This window comes from Primulina huaijiensis, chromosome 14, assembly GCF_012295235.1.
Source record: "Primulina huaijiensis isolate GDHJ02 chromosome 14, ASM1229523v2, whole genome shotgun sequence".
Taxonomy (NCBI): Eukaryota; Viridiplantae; Streptophyta; class Magnoliopsida; order Lamiales; family Gesneriaceae; genus Primulina; species Primulina huaijiensis.
In genome coordinates, this window is record NC_133319.1 from 3,318,277 (window position 1) to 3,332,716 (window position 14,440).

Below are 14,440 nucleotides of genomic sequence, written 5' to 3' on the forward strand. Positions count from 1 at the left end.
GAGACATTTTCGATCGGCGAGATATCATCATCTGGGAGGTTGGCACGTGAGTTCGGCACCTGAGTCGACCACAACTTCCTGTGTCATGTTCCCGGGCGTCTAGGAGGCCGACCGAGATGACCACTCGCATGCTCTCCTACCAACTTCGCGCGAGAAGACTGATGATCTTCTGAATATTGAGCCCCTGCTTTTCTGGGCTATCGAGAGTGAGCCGGACTCATCTCCGATTTGGGGGTAACAGATAGTTAATTTTTTATTTTAATTATTGTAAAATTCGAGTCAAACGTATCATTTTATGCCTAAATGTTATTGTTTTTTTTTTAATCCAACAATCTATGTTTATTCTAACTCTATGATTTATCATGTCGACCTCATTCATATATGAGAATTAAAAAAAAATCATTGGACGTGACCATGAAGTAATACCATATGGTTAACGTCTCATTAACAAGCTCAAATTACTTCGTTTTTTTTTAAATCGAGATGGAGCTCAAATTCAAATTTGTAAAACTCCACTTTATCAAACTCCATGAACTTATTTCTAATCGAACTCTACTTTGTTTGATTACATTCTAACCATAACTAGCAGTCATTAATCTATTTTTCATTTTTTATTTATATTCTCCAGTTCCTATACTTGATCAAAATATAGCATGACATCATACATCTTACTCGAAATTTACAAATTATAAGCAAAAAATGTAACAGAGGGTCCGCATTATTGTTTGTCCCAGTAAACGTAATTGTAATTTTAGAAAGTCGCGTTTACTGGAGTGTTACAAATATGAGGTATTAATTAATTATCGAAATCGATGGCTTACGTGCGAAGTGTATCATTCGGGCCCTCTTTTACGTTTTCAATAAATGGCTAATAAACAATAAATCCCTCAAGGGAAAAAAAAAATTATTCAGCATTCGGAACCTCGTGTTCGTGTATATTTTTATGCACGTAATTTTTAGAAGTCAACCCGTTACATTTCAACACGTTAAATTGATAGCTTTTATTTTTAATATTTGATTTTAATTTGAGCGGTACATATAGTTAATGCTGTGAAGAATAAGTCAAAGTTTCAAACCCCTTTATCGGGTTGTTCTGGATCATATCAAAAAGTTGTTGGACAATAATGAAAAAAGCAACCAAAAAAAAATATATAGTAGTTGGACAATTCTCCTTATATTCTCTCTCGTCGTATTAAGTATTTTTTGAATTTTGACAAATTCAAGTTTCAAGAGTTATCTTTTCACAGCTACGGATGCGCCATTTATATTATTTTAATTTTCAAACATTGAAATAGACAAAGGATTGGATAATTATATATTTTCTATGCAAGAATGAGAATCCAAAACAGTACTCAGTTGTCAAAACCCACTGCATTTTTTCCTAATCCTAACAAAACAGATAAAAAAGACAATCGGAGTTGAACCAATCTTGTAAAATGACATTGTCAACAAGTTGGAGTTGAGCAATCTTAATTTTTGAGGCAAGGATTCAATCCGGTAAGCTTTAATAAACAGGCTTAAAAAAACTAGATAACGATGTTATATGAAAAGAAGTATTTGTTCTATTTGAATTTTGAAATGTATTCGCTCAACCAATCAAATTTGAGTCACAAGAATCGCAGGTCGACGTTAGATCACATAGAGACGGTCCATGCCGACTCGACCACAGCACTGTTGCAACATGAATGAACCATCGCTCTTATGCTCACATAGATAAGATATGGTTTTCATAATAACTACCAAGTAAGGCAGTCAACAGGTTAGGTGGTTGGGGTCCTATTAAAACTTAGACCAGCCTAGTAAAACAAAGCTTATAAAAACTAATCCCGCTTAGGGGGTCCAGACCAATTGACATGATAATTGGAGTTGGACTGGGCTCACGATCAACCAACTTCACTAATTTAGACTTAATTTGTGTACACATACCTGATCAAGAAACAACTTTTAGCGCTTCATGAACCGACCAACATTGGCAAGTACTGTCCTTAAACTTCTGATGCCAGCTCCAGTGCTTGAGCTAACCATCATTTGCAGTTCAAGCATGTCACCGTATTAGGCTAACTAATTGAACATACAAAGGGTTGAGTCACAGACTGGCTTGCTTTGAGGCTCTGTAGACGAGAAATGTTGTAGCTTCAGTATGGAAATAAATATTTACTGAGATTTCAATTAAATGCAAAAGATGTGTACTACCTCTTCAATTTGCATTGCTCGTCGTGCCACTGTAGCTGGGAAAACTAAATCTGTCTTTGTTAAAACAATTTGATATTGGTTTGTGACCTGCAAGTTAACGCATAAAATAGACTCAAGCCTCTCCAACAAGAATAAACCAGGATAACATATATGAGGCAAAATATTAAGAGGAAGGCTACTGGGAGCCCCAGTCTTTCAAGTCTAGAAATTAAAATCCAATTATTTATAAAATTATAATTATACTTATTTTTGAAAAAAAAAAGTAAATAAATCAACCACATTCAAAAACATATGCAACAGTACACCATATCCATGCAGGCATCATCACATATTATATACCTACCTTTCCATCAATTGGATGAGCTCATGATCCCTTGGTTTCATACCCCATTTTGTGTCAACAAGAAGGCACACTCGCTTCAGACTAACACGGGTGGTAACATATTCTTTCACCTGCAAATGTGCATTGTGGGTGTTATGAACATACAATATATGAAACAGTGAAACGGAATCCAAATATTATTCTTGTAAACACAAAAAGTTGCATTCATAAGGAAAACAGATAAGTATCCTCAGATAAACACCAAAGACACAATCACAGCAAGTACACTTCCGAAGTTGTTCGTAATCTAGTTTAACATGCGAGTCAACTCAAGAAAAATAATTTAATCAAAGACCACTTAGTCTTCAGATTGCCATGTTACATCTGGTTCAGAATTCCAGTTGAAATTTCCTAAACAACCAATAGATGTGACACAATTTAACTTGTTAATTCAACATTATCAAACGCAAGTAAAGAATTTAATATGATATGAATACACCAGTAAATTATCAATACAGATTGACATCAAGCCATGGCAAGTTGAGATCAATAGGCCACTACTCGTTCCAGAGACGGGCAGCTTCCTTTTTCTTTATATGCCAGTAAGAATAAGTATTGCATTATGCAAACCTCACTTAACTTATTTAATAGGAAGAAAAGACGTTACATTTTCCATGACACGATGCTATTTACAAATGCACGTGACATAATATCAGCAACTGAAGAATGATGATGCCAAATTAACAAAGGTAAACAGATGAAGAGAAAGACATAAACAAACTCTTAACACGCAGTTTCAGACTCACAAGTTCCTCCCAAGATTCTTTCACTTCATCTTTAGCATAATCAAACCCGTATCCAGTTAAGTCCACTAGCGAGAGCTTCGGTCCAAGTTTGAAAAAATTAATAGTCTACAAAAGAGTATGTTAAAACATATGCATAACCAACATACTTTTGATTCAGCTGTACAACACATGCAGCCTGAGTAAGTCTGGGCTTGTCTGATGTCCGTATAACACCCCGTTGCCTGGTAAGTGTATTAAGCAAAGATGATTTTCCCACGTTTGACCGCCCTAAACAGATTCAAATCCAAAGTACATTTGTTAACCCCACACTCGTAACAAATCTATATCGCTAGAAGGATTACAATACAAGTAAACAATGGGAAAGTAAACAATTTCATGTTTGCCTCTAAAACCAGTAAAAATAAAACATTTTCCCCCAAATTTTCCACATTGAGATTCAAATTAATAAATGAAGCATGAACAAAAGAAGCAACCAAATCACGAAACACAGTATCGAGCAAACAGCACGTATATCACTCGCCTCGAGCATTAGTTCGCAATATGTAGAAAGAATTCGTCATCTGACTCTGGTTAGAAGATTAAACAGTCTTACCCGCAAATGCAATCTCTGGAAGATCAGGGGATGGAAATGACGATGAAATCTTGGCCGCAGCAAAGAATTCTAATTTATTACGAAACACCTATAAAATAGCTAGTACCCACCACCTATAAAAGTAAATTTTCAAATGATGGAGAAGATTTTGTTGATTTTAGGCTCAATGTTATTGACTGGCAGTCATTAGAGTATATTATTTATATCAGGATGCTTATCCTCGAAAACTGAGAAAATATGGCGCAATTACGGCATCTCCATCAAAATTAGATTTATAATCTGTACATCATTGACTCCAAGATCCTAAGTTTGCACCAAACTACATAGCTTAATTCTTCTAGCAAATGATAAAGTGGTAAAAGACATGATCTATAGGGCATTGTAATAGGTATACACAATATTGCAAGGATATGATGCATCTGCATTTTGTCTCAATCTCTCATCTTCAATGAGCACCTACAGTTTCATGCTTGAAAAAAAAATCTACATTGAGACTATATGCCAAGGTTCGCCAAACCGAAATTTAAAAGGAGAATGTAGAAGATATATGTGCATACCGGTACTTCGATCCTCTCCCTTTCTTTGAGAAAGGAATGTTATCTAAAGGGGCAGAAAGCTTGGTGTTGTATCCTGCCCTCCTAAATTCAATCTCCCGTCTACGACCAAGTAACTGGAAAACGATATAAAAGAAATCTTAGCCCGACCAAAGATTTTAGAAAACAATATCTTTTGAAGATGATATACTTATCAAGCATTCAAGACGAGGTCAATTACATTGTCTTCCACAGAGGAAAAGATAGAGAAGCTAGGACAAATGGCACGAAACTTTGCATTATTTGACATTTCAACATCAATGTTTGCTGCCTGCTGTTTCTTCTGTTCACTGTCACCTGGATAATATAAAGACAGAAAATTAGGAGAGGGAGTTTATCTTGACATTGAAATGATAATATGGAGAGTTATAAATACAATATGCTTGTTGGTGAATTTGCACTATGGGGATGAGAGGTGCATGTTGCTGATCTCCACTAGTATAGGACCAAGACTTTTACAAACAACTTTAAAAAGTATGAGCAAACATTAAGATAGGAAATAGTTACAAAAATGCACATTATTGAATGGTTATGATACAGCCAACAGACATATAGAGTAAAATTACATTCTCTATTGTTTACTTCAGCTGCCCTCGCCATTATTATTGACTCTACTTGCACCTTTTTACTTCCCTTTTTCTTAAGCTCTAGAGCTCTAACACAATCACTCGACCCTCCTGGTCTTCCAGCAGCAACTTTCGATTTCCTATGAACTTTATTAGCAGTGCCCCTAATTGAACATCTTTCTACAGGCATTGCTCAGAAATTCGCAATACCAATAAAAACACGAATGCTGAAACCCATTTATAGCCACATTTCATGCGCTCTTTACACTGGAACGCAAATAAAGTAAAAAATCAAAGCAGAAACACGAAACTGAGAAAAATCTGGACATTTATATAAGCTTATCATCGGTGAGCATAGAAAACCTTTGAAAATTCATTGAGAAATAGAAGGAAAGAATACCTTTTGAATCCATGCTCAGTAGATGTTTGCTGAACCGACCTCCAGTATGCAGGCCGGCGGGCAAATCATTGAGGGAGACGACGTCGTTTGTATGTAATACGCCGAATTGGGCCTGCCGTTGATTCAACATTAGTTTCACTACTACTTTTTTTTCCCTAAAAAAGAAGAAAATGAATTTGCTGGACATAGGTTGAAAAAATTTCAAATAATTTTGATAGTCCATTTGAAAATTTATATAGCTTTTAACGATATTATATATATTTAAAAATTTATGTAGCAAATTCATGTATACTTAATATATTTAATTACTAAAAATAAAATTTTAGTAAAATGTGTAGAAATGGTAATTAAAATAATTAAATAAAATATAATTTGTGATAAGTTTTTAAAATTCTTCTTACTGTTATTTTTTTCTATCTTCTTAGTTTTAAGTTTAGTTTTGAAAGTTCACTTGAAAATACGAAGTTAATTATTGATGAAGTTTTGATCTAATGGTTAATGTCGAGGTTCTAAAATTTGTTGGTCTCATATTCGACCCTACTTGATTACAGGTAATTTTCTTAATTTATTTAGATAGATTTATTTGTTTCTTTGTATTTTCTTTCCACGAGATAAGCAATTCTCGAATCTATACTCAAATCTTGTCAATAATACAAACAGTCACATTATATCTTTATAATTTAGAATCATAACATACGTGTACTCTGAAATAAAGAAAATACGAAGTTAGTTTTCACTCCAGATTCTTGTTTTTCAAAATGTAAGTAGAGATATATATGGCCAATTAATACTTCATTTAAACAAGCAATTCCAGAATGTTCTTTTGACCCTTTGAAGGTTCCCCCCCTCAAAAGTTATTGAAGGTCAAAATGAGCGGCACCGTCCCTGCCCTATTAACAACGACGCACGAACAAAATCCAACCACAGTTCTTGCAAAAAATGGAATTGATTACCACTCAAATATTTTTTTTTTTAAAAAAAAATTAAGAATGCGTAGACATAAAGCTATTTCATATTAAGAAACTGTTAAAAACTTGATTTTAAATGATATCAAGTCAATTTAAAACTCCATTATATGTTTGAAATATCAAAATTATAAAATATTTCAATAATCAAAATTTTTATTTCGAATTACAGCTGGCATTATGACAAAGCACAACCAAAGGACCATTCATAATTCGATATTATAATACATTACTCAACTTGACAGTCTTAAACAAGATTATCTAACTAAAAAACTACGTTTAAAACATACAAATAAAATCGCATACAAAGATTATGAAGATATATTTGCTTTTAATTTCATTGTACAAATCCAAAACCTTTTTCTTTATATACACACAAAAAATCGATCCAACAATGTCTTATTCGATAATCCACAAATTTTAAATTACAGTAATAATGTATAATAACAAATTATTAATTTAAATGAGCGAGATTATATATTTTTTTTTACAAAGGACAAAATCAACGAGCGTCGCCGCCCCCGACAACCGGCGACCTAAGCTAGTTGCCGGCGACCACCCGCGACTCCGGTTGCCGTACTATTAGAGGCCTAATTTTGTCTTTCCACAAATCCGAGAACATGTCGGCATCCCCGGCTTCTTTCTTCACCTCCACAACGACCAAATTGTCGGTCAACCGGTAGACCTCCAGTTGAACTACGTAATTACCATTCTGACCCTCCAGCTCCAATCCGCAATCCTTCTTTCTCCTCAACCTCACACCGCCGTTATCGGCGTTCACAACTTCCTCCACCTTCTCGATGACTTTCTCTGGCTGATCCTCCGCCGTCAACCGTTCCACGTACTCTGCAGGCCTAAGTTTGTCGTGGAACAATCCAGAAAGATTGAGCCCGGAAGAGAAGGAAATTATGTCGAAAGCGTTCAGATCCAATAATTTCTTATCCTGCTCCTCCTTGTCTACGGTACAGAGATCCTCATTTTCGTGGCATTTGAGTTGTGTGTAACCTTTTTTGAACCAAGGATCGCGCTCGATTTCGTTGATGGTGATTCTCGTATTGGGATTGGTATCCAAAAGGCGAGACAAAAACCGTTTGAGATCGGGCGACATCCATTTCGGACACCGGAACTCGCCTTTGTATATCTTTCTGTACATATTCATCAGATTTGGATCGTTGAACGGCAAAAATCCAGCTGTGAGGACAAACAAGACGACACCGCACGACCAGACGTCGATTCTGGCGCCATCGTAGCCTCTTCTGGTTAGAATCTCCGGGGCGACGTAAGCTGGGGTCCCGCAAAGAGTATGCAAAAGCCCATCGGGTCGGACTTGTTCGGTGAGAGCGCTGAGCCCGAAATCGGACACCTTGAGGTCTCCATTTTCGTCCACCAACATATTTTCAGGCTTCAAATCGCGGTGGAAAACGCCTCGCGAGTGGCAGTAACTCAGGGCGGAGATGAGCTGCTGGAAATATTTCCGACTCAGATCCTCGCTGAAGCGTCCCTTGGCCACGTTAGCAAATAATTCCCCGCCTTTAACGAATTCCAACACGAAGTAAATCTTCGTCCTGGTCGCCATAACCTCCAACAATTTGACAATATACGGGTGGCGCAGCCTACTCATAATGGAAATTTCGCGCTTAATGTTACCCATGAGATTGACGTTGTCGTTGAGCCTGTTCTTGTGAATCACTTTAACGGCGACGCTTTGGCCGCTTTGAATGTCTCTGCCATGGTAGACTTTGGCAAATGCGCCGCAGCCCAGAAGTTTCCCGAGCTCGTATTTGTTGAACAACGCGGTTCCCGATGGCAAAACCACCTCTTGGTCGGCGGGGGATCCCGGCGGGGAAGGCCGGTGGAAAGCCGAAACCTCCTCGATCTCTGGCATCGCTGGGCTGATCCAGAGACCGAAAAACAAGTACACAGATATTTATGAGCTGTTGAAATTTGAGAGAGCGAGTTTTACTCGAGGAAAAGATGATTGAATGGTATCCAGATACTTATATATATATACAAGCACAAAGAAAAGGTGTGGTTGTCTGTATTTGAAGATTGGCTGTGATTAACAGCTAGTTGAATTTCAGCATGAGAATTTTGAATTTTTCCAAAATGTGAATTCTTTATCACATTTAACATATGGTCGCACGTGTTTTCAGTTCCAAAATAATAATAATAATAAGAATAATAATAATAATAATAATAATAATAATTTATATTATATTATTAGATTTAAGATATTTATAATAACTAACTTTTGAAATCTGATCTGTTTTAATAATCATACATATTAATAAAGTGTTAAAATTTTAAAATAAATCAAATATAATTTAGTGGATATAATTTTGATTTCTAAATATAAAGTTGTTGGTTCAATTTTTAATAAAAAATATTATATAAAAACTCGTACTTTTAATTTTATGTTTACACCAAATATTATTCTTTTATTCAATCACAAGAAATAATCAAGTTAAACCATCATTCAAATAATAGTAAGAAAGATACGATTTTAGTAATATACTAGTTATTCTGCACACGCACCGCGTGTGTGTACAATCTTTTTTATAATTATCGAGAGATTAAAGTGAAATTTGACAAATTATCGATGGATTAAAGTGCTATTTGAATTATTGAAATTAAAAAAAAACAAAAATAAAAAAAAGTGTTTGTTAAATTTTAAAAAAAATAACAAAAACAAAAATGTAATATTGGTATTATGTAAGGGCAAATTTGGAAAAAAAATTTGGTGTCTATTTTGTCGGCATTATTAATATATAACTAATTACTATGCACACGCGATGCGTGTGTGTATAATTTTTATTATTATTATCGATGGACTAAAGTGAAATTTGACAAATTATGGAGGGACTAAATTGATATTTGAATTGTTGAAATAAAAATAAATAAAAACAAAAGTGTGTGTTGAAATTAAAACAAAAAAACAAAAAACAAAAGTGTAATATTAATATCATATAAGTGTAAAATTGGAAAAAAGGTTGGTGTCCTCTATAGGTAGTTATTATCATACCCTCACACTTAATATAATAGTATAGATAGTATAGATATAGATATCGTGTGATAATTCGATTTGAACATATTTATAATAAAAAATGATAATTTTAAAATAAAAATGATAATTTTTTATACTTTATGTGGGATCAGATGAAATATCTATATCACTTGTGATTTTTGTTAAAAGAAATATCAGTTTCAAGAATAAACAATTTTTTATTGATTTCCTAATCACTTTTGACACAGACATTACTTCAATTTCTGATAGAAACCGAGTTCCCACACTATTTTTCCAAATCAACACACAAATTTCAAACAAGACATTTTTTTTTTCAGAAATGGGCTTCCTAAATATGTGATAGGTTTCTTTTAAGCCTAAACACCCGAGTCACCGAGGGCCTAGAAAATTGTTTGGATCGGATGTGTTGGATATTATAGCTTAATATCAATAATTTAATGATAATTTATTTAGAAACAAACAACACGATAAAAATAAAATGCAAAAATTATTAAATATTCGGTTTGCTAAATTAATAGAAGTATTTTTATTTGTTTTGTTTTGTTTAGTTTTTTCCTATATTATTGTAGCGTCCTAAATAGAATATATTTTATTCACACTGGGATCTATGTATGAACCCTAATTCCCTTCTTATGTATGAACATTTCCTCTCAATGTCTTCGATCACATGTTAAAGCAAACAAATTAACCGATTTTATTTCCAACCTAAAATTTTTGATCAAATTCAACATTTCTGACTTTTTCTTCACTCCTATCTTCTTCCTCTTAACCTTGACAATGATTTTTAATAATGCTTTTATTTTAAAAAATATATATGTTTACTTATAACAAGAAACTAAACATGTCAAAAAGGATCGGTGAGGTTGGCCGGCCTGCAACCTACTGTACCCCACCATTACCTTTTTGACAAGATGATAAATTATCAACTTAACTCGTCTATTTTAAATGAAAGGCTGACCTAACCAGTTCGATTTGTACTTTGACGAGTTATGGTTGGCTAACCCATAACTCTCCATTAGACTAAGCGAGTATAGAAATTGTCAACACAAACTATCTATTTTATATGATATGACTGACCAGCTAAACAAACTTAACACATTCTGACATCTATAAAGAAAAAGCGCGCTTGAAAAAAGGTAAAAATTGTTTGATTTAACAACTTTGGGTGGTGATTGTGAAATGTGTTATAGAGCGGGCCGAGCAATTGAAATAAAGGGATCGAATTGAAATTTTTGGGTCTCAAATACCAAATAAAACTTTAATTAGTTCGTATATTTTATTTTATTTTATTAAATTAAAGAGGGAGATGCCTCCGCCAACTATCGTTTGTTGTTCTCTCTGTCGCTGCCCACTTCGGATTCTCCTGCCAGCGCCAACATGTGAATGCATCACCAAAGGAAAAACGAGGGGATAAATTGGTTGGTTGGTTACATTTTATGATAACAACATCAGACATAATTGTTAAAAAATGAAAAAAAAAAAAAAAAACATCCAAACAAATTAGTAACTGGTAACAGGTTGATATATTCAAATACTAGTCACATAAAATTCAATGAAATCCTTCATTATATCCAGTTAGCTGGTACTATATATATATCAAACAATTACATGCCTACCAATTGAATATAGTACGTAGTCAGCTTAATAATTGACTATGGCATGTACAATTTGTTGCGACATTTGCACCTCCAAGTTTCGGGGTAGTACTCTGTAGTCTCCGGTGGAACCGTGACGCGAACGGGCTTGCACGGTACGCATCTACTACATTTTGAAGTGCAACGAGGGGGCGATGATCCTGGGCCACTTAGGAGTCTTCTTGCTCTTATGATGTCTATTCTGGTTGTGTTGACGGACTTCCAGATCTTGTTTCTATCATAACTCTGTAATGATTCCAAGGTTCACATTGAAAATCTGAACGAAATGAATGAATAGTATAAAAGAGAGCTACGAGAAACTTGTTATTGTATTTTGAATAAAAAAAACCTTTTATTCTAGGAAATACTAATAAACACACGTTAAAATTCCTTAATTAATATACCATCAAAATTACATAAATGAAACCAAATGCTTTGGGGCTTTCCTAGGTTTCAAACATTTTATCTTTTTCTTGCAAGAACACGAACAATAAATTATCACACTTTCTATAACTGATTTTAAAAAAACAAGATAAAATTCAATTTCCAGTAGAGGACATTGTGCTCAAAATCGAGAAAATTTGTAAAATAACCTCATTCAACTATTTAATTAAGAAAATGATCTACTAATGTGTTTTTTTAAATAAAATCATTTTCTTAATTAAATAGTTGACTGAGGTTAAAAAAACAAAATACCCCGCTCAAAATCTAATCAAACGCATGACTTGCTAAATTGCGCTTCTCCCACACGTGCTGGGATTCTGAAAATCTAAATGGGCCCTAAATGGACCAAAAAATTAAACTGGGCCTTACTATTCCAATCTACCAAGCCATAAGTGTCATGTTTGGGACGAATTTTTGAGTTCCATATCAATTACAAAATCTCTTCATCAACTCAAAAAAATACATATACATACACACAGTGGCGGAGTCAGAAATATGGTTTTAAATTGATCTATCCGGACTAATATTTGAATTATTTCAAAATTTAAATTCTAAAATCCTTTAATATTCTAAATTGATCTATCCGGACTAATATCATATTATTTCAAAATTTACATATAAATTTTTTTTAAAAAAATTGGGCCAAGCCCGAGTATATACCTATGTAGCTCCGCCCGTGCATACACACACATATATACATGGTCTAACCTTTTGCAAGTAATCCTCATTAGCTTTAAGAGACAACACCATCCTCTTGTATTCTGCAAATGAATGGATCCAAAAATATGACAATCAGATAACCAAGTTGACTCAAGAAAATGCTATAGTTCCATGCCAATTATTTTGGGTTCCGTAGATTGGTTTGATGAAATATCTTCTTTATCAAATGACAATAAAGAATAGAGGATGGGTTTGTTTTTATTTTGAAACTCACCCGAAGAAGAATATGAGGAGATTATATTTGTCCTTCCATAAATGCAGAAGCCGAAGACGCAGAAGATCGCGATAGCATAAACTACAACAAGTGGTGTCTGTGTCTTCCATTTCTTGAACCCATTTGATCTGTTTGTGTTTATGCACATTAGCAAGTGCGCCATTTACAACAAGAAACTATGGCAAGAATTATACTATATAAAACGCGAAAAAAGTCGGAGCAAAGATGACGTCTCGCTGGGTTCTGACATCTGATCATATATACCCCATGCAACAGTAAACTTTATAAGTAATGGTGGGATTGTGTGTGTAAATATGTTTGGAGCTAGCTAGCTATGATTGTTGAATTTAAATGGTTTACAAGGATCGAAATGAAGATGGAACAACTTATTTGTGAAAGGATCGATGTATATATATGACCAAGATCAAGTTGCGTTGTTGGATTAGTAGGTTTCTTTTGAGACATTCTCACGAATTTTTATGCATGAGACTAGTCAATCTTACGTATATTTATAATAATAAATAATATTTTTGGCATAAAAATTAATTTTTTTTAATGGGTAACCAAATAGGAGATTTGTCTTATAAAATTGACTCATGAGACATTCTCACATAAGTTTTTCGTGGACGAAGAAATGTGAATGTGGCATGAGTGTGAAAGTATTATGTATATGTTACTTCCGTTTCATATACATGTATATATATAGCTCTTAAACTAATATCTTTTATTTATTATTTTTTTTTTATGTTTTACGTATTTGTTTAACGCGAATATTTATAATGTTACATCTAAAACATATATGAATCATATACAATTGCTGATTGCTTCGGCCGTCTTCTTATTCGAAATTGTTTTTGAATCGAGAAATGTTTATGAAATAACCATTTTATAGTTTTATACATATATTGTTTTTGTTCTTGGTTTTTTGTTAAAAAAAATATTTTTTTTATTGTGTCAGATTTATTACTAAATCTTTAATATACTTTAAAGAAGAGAATCACGTCCAAAAATATCGATTTCCATAAAATAACTCTAAAACATAAAAGTGAGTAATTATATATTATTATAGAATTGGCCAAGAACTTCTTACATTAATATCGGGGATGGAATGGGAGATTGGGGGGTCGATTCCTGGGCTATGCTATGTTTGGAGGTGAGATTTGCGCTGCAGACTTTTTCTACAATTCCCAAACAGAGTAAAACCACCAACTCTCCTCCTCTCCTTTTTCCATGTGTGGGTGTCCCAACACTTTCATTATTATTTCACTTTTTACATTGTTTTACGATAAACGGAAAATTTTATGTTATTCTTAAGGGAGATAGTGCATCAAGTTGTTCGCAAGGGCCAACTTGATCCTCTTCCCTAGAGACCGTATTATCTTAAAAATACATATGAAAGTAGACATTTCACCTCACATGTAAGGTTCGCTGAAAAAAGTGTGATCTCCGAATATATTAATAAATATCCACCATTAAATACACTCGCGGATAACATCTCATTTACTAAAACGTTAATTCTTTCAAATTCCTAGACCCCAATATTGGATTTGAATGAAACTCGAATTAATTTCTATGTACGTAACATAACATAAGATTTTGTGAAATAAATAAATAAATATTGGCACCTAAATAGAAAAGTCCATTCCCCCTTTCCCATACATCACTCTGTTGGATTCCAAAGGCAAAGAGAAGCAGACAAGACCTTTAAAACTAAGAATACAAAACCTATTTCATATGTTTTTTTTGGTGCACCAAATTCTGAGAGGTTTTAATTATATTTCCTGTGCTTCCACAGTACCAAAGGAAAGTTCGTCCAAACTCTTTTCATTGCTTTACATGACATGTACCTCGTATGTTTGAGCCATTACAACATGATACCTACTCATATAAAAACATCTATTATTGTAATGACCCATTTTCTCTTTGGAATAAATGATGGTTTAAATATGATTTATTTAAGATTTTA

The 14,440-nt window shown here is 33.8% G+C and overlaps 2 protein-coding genes and 1 pseudogene across 3 annotated transcripts; all 3 read right to left on the bottom strand.

Moving 5' to 3' along the window:
• Positions 1–1,047: 1,047 nt before the first annotated feature.
• Positions 1,048–5,647, bottom strand: LOC140957303 (uncharacterized; annotated as a pseudogene).
• A 1,298-nt stretch (positions 5,648–6,945) lies between these two features.
• Positions 6,946–8,430, bottom strand: LOC140957381 (CBL-interacting serine/threonine-protein kinase 11-like). Its single transcript, XM_073414612.1, has one exon. It carries the CDS (start codon positions 8,320–8,322, stop codon positions 6,979–6,981), a length of 1,344 nt encoding a protein of 447 aa, XP_073270713.1. The 5' UTR covers positions 8,323–8,430; the 3' UTR covers positions 6,946–6,978.
• Positions 8,431–11,065: 2,635 nt separating this feature from the next.
• LOC140957382 (EPIDERMAL PATTERNING FACTOR-like protein 6) lies at positions 11,066–12,845 on the bottom strand. Of its 2 annotated transcripts, XM_073414614.1 has the most exons (4): positions 12,739–12,845; positions 12,475–12,602; positions 12,249–12,301; positions 11,066–11,342 (listed from the first exon to the last, which is right to left on the bottom strand). In XM_073414614.1, the coding sequence occupies exons 1-4, from the start codon at positions 12,741–12,743 to the stop codon at positions 11,115–11,117; spliced, it is 414 nt and encodes a 137-aa protein (XP_073270715.1). In that variant the 5' UTR covers positions 12,744–12,845; the 3' UTR covers positions 11,066–11,114. The 2 variants fall into 2 exon arrangements, with proteins under 2 accessions (XP_073270715.1, XP_073270714.1); XM_073414613.1 differs by having other exon boundaries at positions 12,475–12,839.
• Positions 12,846–14,440: the final 1,595 nt, after the last annotated feature.

Bases quoted from the DNA above. Each gene is read 5' to 3' on its own strand.
- LOC140957381 (XM_073414612.1), bottom strand. From the start codon at position 8,322: ATGCCAGAGATCGAGGAGGTTTCGGCTTTCCACCGGCCTTCCCCGCCG.
- LOC140957382 (XM_073414613.1), bottom strand. From the start codon at position 12,637: ATGGCGCACTTGCTAATGTGCATAAACACAAACAGATCAAATGGGTTC. The intron at 12,302-12,474 runs GTGAGTTTCAAA...ATTCATTTGCAG, and splicing joins CTCCTCATATTCTTCTTCGG to AATACAAGAGGATGGTGTTG. The intron at 11,343-12,248 runs GTTAGACCATGT...GAATCATTACAG, and splicing joins ATGAGGATTACTTGCAAAAG to AGTTATGATAGAAACAAGAT.